At 44.3% G+C, this 12776-nt stretch overlaps 1 protein-coding gene across 4 annotated transcripts in view; it reads right to left on the bottom strand.

Annotated features, from left to right (window-relative positions):
• Nucleotides 1–12776, bottom strand: part of ASIC1 (acid sensing ion channel subunit 1) — a 212122-nt gene that overhangs the window by 14920 nt on the left and 184426 nt on the right. For all 4 annotated transcript variants that reach the window (XM_081898732.1, XM_081898730.1, XM_081898731.1 and 1 more), the window contains 2 exons: nucleotides 6361–6511; nucleotides 4793–4920 (listed from right to left, as the gene is read on the bottom strand). In XM_081898732.1, the coding sequence (XP_081754858.1) occupies nucleotides 4793–4920; nucleotides 6361–6511 (279 nt within the window). The remainder of the gene's footprint in view (nucleotides 1–4792; nucleotides 4921–6360; nucleotides 6512–12776) is intronic.

Raw genomic sequence — 12776 nt, 5'->3', positions numbered from 1 at the left:
ATAAGAAAAATTAAAAGATCGGTTAACACAGCAATATGGGGTGGGCTTCAGAAGTCCAGGTTTACCAAGTTTACCAAGTTTTGTTGCGGCAAAAGCCAGCGACACCAAGCATCACAAGGTCAAACAAAAAGGAGATCCACAAGAACATCAAGAGAAGAAGAAAAAAGATTACACAAGGGAACTTCGCTATGTGCCATTCAACAGCAGAAATCTACGCTTCCTGATTGCTAAAGCGCAAAATTTGGCCACCTCATATGATATTGAGCCCGAGGAATCTTCCAGGAGGTATTTTCTTAGAATTTTGGGGGAGGATTCCAAATAATGCCGTAGGGGTACGAATTTTGACAAAAGCGGCAAGATAAGTCGAGCTCGCTCTTCACTATAAAATCTGCAGGACAGAAGGATGTGTGTAACAGATTCTACACTATCAGACATACAGGGGCAGAGACGTGCATGCATCGGTACCCGCGTGAATTTGCCGTACAGCACTGCTGAGGGCATTGTCTCAAAGCGGGCTCTGGAGAAAGCCCATCTATAAGCTTCGTTAGTGATGTTAGTTAAATAAGGGGCAGCTGCAAAGTTAGGCCAAGCTTTTAAACATCTGTATGTCTCCGGGAGTAGGGCGTCTTCTTGTTGTAATTCGACATCGTAAAGTCTCTGAGTGATAATTGCCTTTGCCTTGTTCTGAGTTCCAAGAAAGAGATTTTCAGGGTTTAGGCCAATTTGTTTGATCTTGTTAGTTATTTGCATAAGCCAAGGAGGATAGGGAACTGCGGCCAGGAAGCAAGGTAACAGTCCCTTAGGATTGTAATGGATTTTCAGCCAGAGGGATATTGCTTGCTCCCAGACTTTTAATTCCACTCTGGGTAGTCCTGCCTCTTGCCTTAAGACTGCATTAGGTGTACACTTTGGGGTGGCAAATAGTGATCTTAAGAATTTTGATTGTACTGTTTCAAGGGTCTTAAGGTTGACAGAGGGGCTAATTTGAGTGCCATATAGGAGTTGGGCTAAAGATTTTGCCTGAAAAACTTTTAGGGCCATCGGTAGAAAGCCAGCTCCTTTCCTTCTGAATAATCTAAGGATGGCATTTGCACTTCTTCCTGCTGATATAGCTGATGTGGTCAGGTGTGTTGACAATTTGGCATTGTAAGAGAAAGTAATGCCTAAGTATTGGAAGGTCTTAGTCTGTTCAATGGCGTTTCCCTTTACGCTCCAATTATCTTTCCTGAAGGAGCGGTTAAAATGTACAATTTTGGTTTTGGCAAAGTTAATTGTTAACAGTTCAGTGTTACATTGGTCACTAAACTTTCCTAAGGCACGTTTCAGACCCACTTTGGTTTGAGAGAGAAGAACAGCGTCATCCGCATACATTAAAACTGGTACTTTTCTGCCGTTAGAGAACACGGGGGGGTGGGTTTCGATTTCACGGCAGCATGTGACCAGGGAGTTAACATAGATGTTAAATAAAAATGGGGCTAATAGGCATCCTTGTCTAACTCCTCTTTGGACTGGGATTTCTCTAGAGAGTCTGCCGTCCTGTGCAAGTCTTATCTGGAGGGTGTTGTTCTCATGAAGCTTAATCATCAGAAGTAATAACCTTCTGTTAATACCCATATTGGCCAATTTGGCCCAGAGCCTACCCCTGGATACAGAATCAAATGCTGCCTTTAGGTCCACAAAGGCTGCATACAGTGACTTTTTCCAATGTTTCACATACTTATAGACAAAATAATCTAACACTAAGCAGTGATCAATAGTGGAACGTCCAGATGTAAACCCTGCTTGTTCAATTTCTAGTAAATCATTATGATCTAACCATTCACATAATTTTAGGCATAGATGTTTTGTATAAAGTTTGCAGATCACATTCAGAAGACTAATTGGTCTATAATTAGATGGGTCAGAGGGGTTACCCTTTTTAAATATAGGCACAATTATCTTGCTCTCACAAGAAGATACCACACTGTGCCAGAGCTGATTCAAGCTAGAACAAAAAGGCACATGTTACAACCCTCCTATTATTGTAACACAGGATTGCAGGAGGGAGATCTCATGTTTGAATCCTCTCCCGTGATCACAAACTCTTTGAAAGTGGAAATGCTAGTTCAGACAGGTTGAAAAGCAGTGGACAGATATTTCATTTTCATATTTATTCAGGTGGCATCTTTATCCTGCTCTTCACCCAAAGAACTCAGGTTAGCATAAATGGATCTCTCCCCATTTCTTTATCTTGTGAAGTTAAGTTGGGCTGAGAGGTAGTAATCTGCTCAAAGTCACCCGGTGGGCTTTGTGGCTGAGTCCAAGCCGAACCCTCTAGCCCAGGGGACAGCAAGCTAAGACCCATGGGCCACTAGCGGCCCATGGGGATCATTTAACTGGCCCACGAGTTGCCCCCAAACCAAGCTGCCTGCTCAGCAAGTCCCCGCGCGCTGCGCTAAACTGGTGCAACATGGCATGGGGACTTGCTTCCATGGTGCTGGAAATTGCGTCTGCGCAGACGCCAGAAATTGCAGGTATGCACGCTCTGGCCCACGGAGGGATCCGCTAGAGTGAACCGCCCCAGGCAAAGTAAATCTTGCTGACCCCTGCTCTAGTGGCTATGCCAATTGGCTGTATTTTTTGCTCTATAAGACTCACTTTTTCCCTCCTAAAAAGTAAGGGGAAATTTGTGTGCGTCTTATGGAGCGAATGCAGGCTGCACAGCTATCCCAGAAGCCAGAACAGCAAGAGGTATTGCTGCTTTCACTGCACAGCGATCCCTCTTGCTGTTCTGGCTTCTGAGATTCAGAATATTTTTTTCTTCTTCTTTTCCTCCTCCAAAAACTAGGTGCGCCTTGTGGTCTGGTGTGTCTTATAGAGCGAAAAATACGGTACTTGCAAGTAAGCAAGTGTCAGGGAGAAAGGTTCTACTCTAGCCTCTTCCCTAATGTGACATATTCCCCTGCGCATTGGGTTTTTGGAGATTGGAAGGGATTTGGTCATGTAATATTGTAATACTTATTGCTGCAAATACTTTGGAGAGAGCTGGAAAAGTGGTACAGAAAAACGTTTTTAAAAGTAAATAAAAAGTCTGTTTGCATTCTCAAAAAAGTCTGTTTGCATTCTTTGTTTTGCTTTAAACACACACACACAATTTCCCCCCAAGACATCCACCATGTCTTCAAGCACATATTTCCTCCTAGTTTCTATTATCTCCCGCTGAGTTTTCGTTATTAAATATTCCAGCTGAAATTAATAACTCTGCTCTATTCATGCTGATGATTGTGATTCACTACTTGACCGTGGAAGAGTACTTAGAATCTATCCTTTTAGAGCCTTTCCCCTCCTCAAACTTTGATGTTAAAAGGATGGTTTATTTATTTATGTTATGCATTTTAAAGAATAATTATATACCCATTTCTCAACAAAAATGCTTCTGAAAGCAGCTTCCTTACAACACGGGGGCAATAATAAAACACAGCAATGAATATGTAGGCTTATACTGAGGATGTTCCCATGCAGAGAAAGGTAGAAGTCAGAAGTCCTTGCTACCAGCTTACTGGCACTAACCATTTGCTGGCACTCCCTTCACACCAAAGTCCTTTTGGACTTCCAGTACTTGGCATGACCAAGCTTGATAGCTCAGTTGGTTAGAGCGTGGTGCTGATAACACCAGGATTGCAGGTTCAATCCCCATATGGGGCAAGCTGCATATTCCTGCATTGCAGGGGGTTGGACTAGATGATCCTTAGGGTCCCTTCCAGCTCTACAATTCTAATAATAATAATAATAATAATAATAATAATAATAATAATAATAATAATGTTTTATTATATTATTTTCCCCAGCCACTCCAGGAGGTTCTCAGCAGACTAGTAAAATCACGACAAAACATCAAACATTCAAAACTTCCCTAAACATGCCTGCCTTCGGATGTCTTCTAAAAGTCAGATAGCTGTTTATTTCCTTGACATCTGATGGGAGGGCGTTCCACAGGGCGGGCACCACTACCGAGAAGGCCCTCTGCCTGGTTCCCTGTAACCTCACTTCTCGCATTGAGGGAACCAGCAGAAGACCCTCAGAGCTGAACCTCAGTGTCTGGGCTGAGCAATGGGGGTGGAGATGCTCCTTCAGGTATACTGGGCCGAGGCCGTTTAAGGCTTTAAAGGTCAGAACCAACACTTCAAATTCTATTCAACACTATAATTCTATTGTGAATCATAGTCATAGTCAAAGATGTGAACTGACTTTGTGCACATGCTATTGTTATTGTTATTCCACGGTCAAGTAGTGAATTCTATTGTTATTCTAAGTGCTCTCTCTCTCTGTGAGTGCATTTTTATATTTGCAATTGTAACTACTTCTCTATATGTTTTTATTATATTGCAAATCGCTGTTGGCTGATGCGTGAGGAGCAATTCATAAATGAAATGAGTACAGTTGTACCTTGGTTTTCGAACAGCTTACTGTAGTTCTCCAATGTTTTGGCTCCCGAACACCGCAAACCCAGAAGTGATTGTTCCGGTTTGCGAGCTATTTTTGGAAGCCGAACGGGGCCGCGCTTTGGTTTCTGAACATTTTGGAAGTCGAACATTCAGGAACGGATTCCGTTTGACTTCCAAGGTACGACTGTACTAGATTTCACTTTCCGGAGTTTTTCTGGCTCTAAACTATCCATTCAACACTGCTGTTGTCTTTGTCATCAGCAAGAAAAAGAAGAGGGGATTCTACTCTCTTGCTGCCTAGACCTTGAGGATGTGCTAGTACAGATATCTGAGGCTGGTTGAAAGGGAAGGGAATGTTCACATCTTACCCGTTGTTCCTGGCAGGAGACAAACGTCTGAAATCCAGGTGCCACCCCAAATCCCAGCTGGTCAATGCAGGGTGGCTCATCCTGGCTGTGGATCTGCACCTTAATCCCAGCTTCAAATGAGGTCTCATCTGCAGAACAGAGAGATGGAGAGTAGAAAAAGGGGCTCAGGTGATCACAGCAGGGCTCAAGCTCAGAGCCAGAAAGCGAAGGCCCTTCTCCTTACCTTGCATCAATAGGGAGATACATGGGGACCAAAGAGGGAAAATACCCCCCTGTCTGATTCACAGCCCACCCCCTGCATCAATCAATACCAACTACCGTATTTTTCGACTCTATAAGACACACTTTCCCCCCTTCAAAAATTAAGGGGAAATTTGTGTGCGTCTTATGGAGCGAATGCAGGCTCCTTGGCTTCAGCGATAGCAACGCGAAGCCTCCGAAGCGCAGAGGGAGAGCTCCCCCCGCGCTCCGGAGTCTTGCGGATAGCTGCCTGAAGCCTGGAGAGCGAGAGGGGTCGGTGCACACCGATCCCTCTTGCTCTCCAGGCTTCGCTTCGCTGTTGAGGCGCTGCACAGTTTTCCCTCTGTGCGCAGCACCCCTTCAGTGAAGTGGGAGGAGAAATGGAAGGGGCTCCGTTTCTCCTGCTGCTTCGCTGAAGGGGCGCTGAGCAGAGAGGGGGAGAATTTTTTCCCCCTGTTCTCCCCCTCCTATGGTCCGGTGCGTCCTATGGTCCGGCGTGTCCTTTATAGAGCGAAAAATACGGTACATTTTTAGCTTTATGTGATCGGAGCCAGAATAATCTGGAGACTTAAACCAGAAATCAGTCCTCCCCACTTCATTTTTTTAAAAAAAGCAAGGCTGAGTCCAGGAATGCATAAAGTAATACAGATAAAAGTAAATCTTCCCAGAACATTTCTTAGCTGCACCTAGAACCGACCCATTCATTAGCTAGGGAAAAGGTCTTCCAAGTCAAAGGGAAAGATTCCCAGATAGGGTTGTGTTCAAACACCCCGCTTTATTGAAATCAAGGCCCAGCCAGGGACCTAGAAAGCTCCTCCCTTGGGATCCACAGTGACCTTTGACCTGGGATTCAGGCTTCACTTCCCACCCCGCCTCACCGTAGCCTTGACAACATATCCCCCCTACAAAGAACAATGTGCTATTTGTAGATAAGAGGCATCGCCTTCCCTAGCTATGATCAGCTGGTTGCCATGGTGAGACACATAGGACACAAATGGGGGGGGGGAGTGACTGAAAGGAAGGGAAGAGAGAAAGTGCGGTGTGGGTTTAAGGAGTCGGCGCAGGTCTAGAAAAGCAACGAAGCAGAGAGAGACCCACTGGGTTGAGGAATGGGGCAAGGAGGCAGAATGTGGAGTGATCAATGGGAAGCTGGAGCAAAGGGCGGGGTATTTCTGGGAGGAGGCATCAAGAGGGATGGGTTTGCGGGAGGCAGAGGTCTGAGAAGATGAGGCATCAGCAGAAGAGGAGAAATCGTCATGTGGCACAAAGGAAAATATGTATAAGGGAGGAGTCAGTGTAGAGTCAGGGAAGCCAGGAGTAACTCTTACCTGTCTCTCCCCAGACAGGGAGATACTCATCTTGCTGAATGTCCAACATGATCTCCAAGCCGTTCCCCGTTCCTCCCTTATTGGTGATGCGTGGTGGCTTGTCAGGCTGACCTGAGTTGAATGTGTAGCACTTTCCGTAGCGTGTGTACACCTGTGGAGGAGAACAGAAGAACAAAAATTAGACAAGGAGACAGAATATTCCTTTGGAGTCCATGCGTCCCTGCCAGCTCTTGATGGTCAAGAGAAAGCCTGGCGTATCGCTCCATCACGCTCTGCAGGTAGGCATAATAAGCAAGATTCCCAGGATGTCCTTTCAGCACTGGGTTTCAGCACCAGGGACAGCTCCTGGCCGTCTGGAGTTTTGCAGCTTTCCTAATAACATAATCTCAATGACCTTGATGCCATAGGGATACTGGGAGTGTACAAGTAAATTGCCTGGAAGGAATGTGGAATGTACTGGATTTGAGTGGTGGGGCTGCAATGTGTGACAGAAGCAGAACTGGAGCATTGTCATTCTACTGCAATTTCCTTTGCGACTCAGGTTTTGGGTTATGCATTCATCAATGGCCCTGGAGAGAATGAGAGCAAAAGGCAACACAGTGAAGTCTAGAGAACTCAAGTTCCAGAGGCAAATATTCATCAGTTGCCCACCCGCCCCAAACCTTGCTGAAGAAGGATAACTTCAGCTATGCTAGTATTTAGACTCTACTGGGTAATTAATCATTTGAAGATGCTCAGATAATGGTCCCTGCCAGGCAATTCGTGTAACAAATAGGCCGAGAAGTTAGATTTGGCAGCTGGTACCCAAGGAATACTGAAGTGTTTTGTAGATACCAGCTGAGTTAAGTCCATCCCATCCAGCGCTTATGTAATGGAGATGTTTAAGCTAAAGTCTTAGGTGATAAAAACGGGGCGCAGGCTGGGAACGAGTTCACCCAGTGACAGTAAGTGATCACACCAGGGATATACTCATATCACAGCTTCTGGGTTTGTTTTCTTGCCCCAATTCCAGGATCCCTTAAAAGCATGAGGCAGGTTTCTCTCTGTCTTCCAGTGTAGTTTTCGAGCGCCTTGCATGCTCCAGTAGCTGGAATTAGTTTCCGATTAGCGCAATATCAGTAGCTGCATGCTCCTATTCCCCCACGGTGGATGTGTTTGCTCATTTGAAGTCATGTCGCTTTTCATAATGACAGAACTAACCATTTGTAGCTTGCAGAGCCAAGCCTTTATAGCTCATCAAAGACTTTGTGGGCTGAATTATCCCTTCTCCTTGTGCTAATATATGATCCAACATCCTTGTTTTGTCCATTACACCTGAGAAGACACAGAGGTTTTTTCTTCTTGATTTAAGGAGGCTCACAATAAAAGTATTTTGTGAATTCCCCAGTGTACTCTTCTCCCTTCCCACGGTTGATGCTATAGGGTTCCATGTCCTTTCTAGGCTCCATCCTGCCCCTGTCTTTGCTCCATGTTGGGTACCGTATTTTTCGCTCTATAAGACGCACCAGACCATAAGACGCACCTAGTTTTTGGAGGAGGAATACAAGAAAAAACAATATTCTGAATCTCAGAAGCCAGAACAGCAAGAGGGATCGCTGCGCAGCGAAAGCAGCAATCCCTCTTGCTGTTCTGGCTTCTGGGATAGCTGTGCAGCCTGCAATCGCTCCATAAGACGCACATACATTTCCCATTACTTTTTAGGAGGGAAAAAGTGAGTCTTATAGAGCAAAAAATATGGTATATAGCACACAAATCCCGGTGCCTAGCCTTGATCTGAAAATCAATATGAAGCCAAACATAAAGTGGCCGTTGTTTTATACAGTAGGCTCATGTTACAATGAACGCGGTCAATTTTGGGAGACAAAATGCAATTTGAAGGGATGGGGAAGAAAAAGCTTTTTGTAAAACAAAGGGCAGAAGCAGCCTTTTCCTTAAGGTTGCATAGATGTTTGAATATGTTGTTGTTGTTTAGTTGTTTAGTCATGTCCAACTCTTTGTGACTCCATGGACCAGAGCACGCCAGGCACTCCTGTCTTGAATATATCTGTTCTATTAGTTATATTAAAGAGGAAGTAATATGGGCATTAGTTGTTATCATGCAACAATAGAATTTGGGGTAGATTTTGATTATTTTTTAATTGATTGTATATGCATTCATCATTATGTCTGTCTGAGAAACATATTTCTTTAAATTATAAAAGCTGTTCAAGTTACTTTCCTGAGGAATCGATTTGTGCTTTAAACACACTGGGATTCCCCAACAAATATTGGCTTTTACCATTTTGAGTTTTCTTCTATTTTGCTGTTTTTTTTAAAAAATAAATAAATATTATGATTATTATAACCACTGGCCAAACGACTCTCTATTCCATTACTAGAAATGTTTGCCTAATCTTCTTGTTGTTTTTTACCTTGGAAAGTGCCTAATGGATATTGATACCTCTACTCAGTACAGTGGTGTGCTTGGATTTCAGGTATTATAAATAATGTTCCATCCCTCTTATGTGCACTGACAGTGACTAGATAGAATTGGAAATTGCCTCTGAGCATTTAATTGCATTATCAATTTTTATACGAGACTGTCTACTGATCCAGTTTACAGGCGCAGTCTAATCGCTGTGTCTGATAACTGAAATAAAGATGACTGTGTTCCTCAAATCTGAAATAAAATTCTTTTCCCGTTAAAAAAAAAAGCAGGGAGGAAAACTTGCTTGCGAGGAGAAGTCATGTCACAACGTTACTTTTAGTAATACAAGGAGGGGAAGTGTGTACTAGCTTCTCAGTATGTGAACTGATGCTTTGTCAAGCATTTAAATCTGGATGCATGCAAGTTCTTTTCAAGTAACTCGTTTTATTTATTGGTTCTATTTGTGGACTAGCCAGTAAACATAAAAGCATTTGCTTTTTTGCAAACGCATAAAGACAGGATGATAAAGCTGTATTGGAGGAAATACGATTTAAAATTATGATTCATGATTCACATACATCAATAAAGGGAGATTAAGTCTATTTCACTAATTGGAAAAATGGTCGGGTAAATGTCTAAACAGGAACTGAACATGGAAATAGGAACGGATGGGAAAGTATTAGAAATTAAGTATTTTACTGTGAGCAGCAAAGGAGGGAGGGAAAAGAAGTCTCTTGGAAGGGGGATGGAAAGTCAATTTTTAAATTGGTGTTAAATTTGAATTAATTTGTTGTTAATTTGTTTAAAATTTGGAAAACTAATAAAAAAATTCATTGGTAAAAAAAGCGTTTGCTTTTTAAAGGTCCGTTCAGAGTTAAAGTTATATGAACATTGTGAACTGTATGAAAAATGAAACATCGCAGAATGAAGGCACTGAATTCAAGCAGACTTCTGGATTGACTTTGAATACTTCCATGTGTTACATTGCCAAGTTGTCTGATCTCTTTAAGTCCGCTCACATCAGTGGGAGTCCTACCCATGGTGTGAAGTCTTTGTGGCATCTAACCTGCAACCCTGGGGATGTTGGAAGTCAATGAGAGTAAGCCGTTCAAAGGGGTGTTAATCATCTGATGAATTATGAATTTGTGTGCCTGGCTGGTGAATTATTAAAAGTCGCTCCGTCTTCATCAAAGTACTCGGGCCTCATGAGCAAGGATTCAAGTCATTGTTATGAAAAATGAATCCCTGAATTTAGCTCTCGGATATACAGAAAGCTCTATTCGTTCTCATATGCCCATGTAGTTTAAATGATACAAATCCCTACTTTGCAAAGAAAATGCATGGGAGCAAGGGGCTAGGGCCGGATGATAACTGGTTTTCAACGTCGTGATGTATCTTCAGCTAAACATTGCGATATACCGCTATACAGTCGTAGCTCGGCTCCCGAACGCCTTGGGAGTCGAACGTTCCAGCTCCCGAACGATTGAAAACTGGAAGGGAGTGTTCCGGTTTTTGAACGTTCTTTTGGAAGCCGAATGTCCAACAGGGCTTCTGTGGCTTCTGATTGGCTGCAGGAACTTCCTGCGGCCAATCAGAAGCCGCGCTTTGGTTTCTGAACGTTTCAGAAGTCAAATGGACTTCCGGAAGGGATTCCGTTCGACTTGCGAGGTGTGACTGTATCACAATGTCTGAAATAAAGATGGAACTATAGAGAAGCACTGGCTGGCTCCATGGTTTACCATGCACTGTGATTTTTGCTGTTGCCTGCTCTTGCGATTTGCTGCAAGAATCCAGAGAACCATTGGCTGGCTTCATGGTTTCCCCCACATTGTGATTTTTTCATAGCACACAAACACGCACATCATGATTCACGATATATTGCCACCACAAAAATAATGAAACTCGTACGGGCTCTACCTGAAACTGATACCCAGCTCTACCTCTCTTTCAAACCAGAACCAGTGAATGCGGTGAAAGTCCTGTGTGAGTGTCTGGAGGCATTTGGAGGATGGATGGCGGCTAACAGATTGAGATTGAATCCTGACAAGACAGAAGTACTGTTTTTGGGGGACAGGGGCAGGCAGGTGTGGAGGACTCCCTGGTCCTGAATGGGTTAACTGTGCCCCTGAAGGACCAGGTGCGCAGCCTGGGAGTCATTTTGGACTCGCAGCTGTCCATGGAGGCACAAGTCAATTCTGTGTCCAGGGCAGCTGTTTACCAGCTCCACCTGGTACGCAGGCTGAGATTATCTGCCCGGAGATGGTCTTGCCAGAGTGGTGCATGCTCTGGTTATCTCCCGCTTGGACTACTGCAATGCACTCTACGTGGGGCTACCTTTGAAGGTGACCCGGAAAATACAACTAATCCAGAACGCGGCAGCCAGACTGGTGACTGGGAGTGGCCGCCGAGACCATACAACACCGGTCTTGAAAGACCTACATTGGCTCCCAGTATGTTTCCGAGCACAATTCAAAGTGTTGGTGCTGACCTTTAAAGCCCTAAACGGCCTCGGTCCAGTATATCTGAAGGAGCGACCTACACCCCCATCGTTTTACCCGGACACTGAGGTCCAGCACCGAGGGCCTTCTGGCAGTTCCCTCACTGCAAGAAGCCAAGTTGTAGGGAACCAGGCAGAGGGCCTTCTTGGCAGTGGCGCCCTCCCTGTGGAACACCCTCCCACCAGATGTCCAAGATAACAACAACTACCAGACTTTTAGAAGACATCTGAAGGCAGCCCTGTTTACAGTATTTTAATGTTTTTTTGGAAGCCGCCCAGAGTGGCTGGGGAAGCCCAGCCAGATGGGCGGGGTACAAACAAACAAACAAACAAACAAACAAACAAACAAACAAACAATAATTGAACTGGTTTTGGATGCTATATCAATATATCACCCAGACTTAAAAGGGGGCATCATTAGAGTCATGGCATCTATGTCATGAAATACCACTGGAAGGGAAAGAGAAGAGACCCTTCAGTTTTCAAGGATGCTTCCATGGCCATTTGTACATTTGTGCAGCTTCCCTGCCTAGATGCTTCAGGCCTCTTGACTAAAAGGATGGAAAAGCTGCCCAATTAGTCGAGCATTTCAACAGTCTCAGCTTCCAGCATACTTTAAGAACTCTTATCGCTGTGAAGATAGGCTTGAAAGCGCGTGGCGATGTCTGGCAAAATCTACAAAGCCAGCAGGAGCTCAGCAGCAAGGCTTTCAGAATGCGTTGGGAGGGGCAAATAAATTCTGGTACCGGGAGAAAGATGCACAGGATGGGCTTTTGGGTTTACTTAAATTCAAATTTATTAATAAGAGAAAAAAGTGCAGGGTGTAGCCAATAATATATTCAAACTTAACAGTGCAGTCCCGAGCACATCAATAAATTAAGCCCCAGATAATCTGAAAGCTGCCATCACTGAACTCAGTGAGACATACTTCTATTGGAACTTGCTTAGGGTTGAGTTGTTGCAGTGCAACACAATGCACAAAGTATATGTCCAAGTCATGACGTTCAGGACTGCTGCCTAAGTTGCAAAGAGAATGCAGTTCATTTCAAGAGGGAGTTGGGCATGTTTTGCCTGAAGGAAAATTGTGTGTCGGGGGGTAAATACGATCAATATATAAACAAAGATCTTGCAGAAGTAGGAGTTAGAAGCGTCTATTTATTTACGGAGCCAGGGTCTCTATTTAATGCAAGGGAAGGGTCTGAAATAATACACTTCCCAACCATTCCTGCACAGCCCAGAAAGGATGGGATGGCAGCATAGATGCCAACTCTCTGGTGCCCTAGGTGCCCAAGAACCCAAAAAATCCCCCAGGAAGGGGCTGGGCACCCACAAATTTTGGTGCCAGGGCCATGCAGGCTGCATGGCACCCAGAGCCCTGGGCACCCAAGCTGGTACTCCTGGATTGCAGACATCTGAAGGTACTTCTCTAGCGGGCACTGAAATGGTCTCCAGGAGATACTGGCAAACCTAGAATCAGAATCAGACTAATGATGCTGGATGGCTCAGTTGGTT

The sequence above is a fragment of the Podarcis melisellensis genome, assembly GCF_964234715.1.
Source record: "Podarcis melisellensis genome assembly, chromosome: 2".
Lineage (NCBI taxonomy): Eukaryota > Metazoa > Chordata > Lepidosauria > Squamata > Lacertidae > Podarcis > Podarcis melisellensis.
This window is presented reverse-complemented; position numbering and strand designations above follow the sequence as displayed.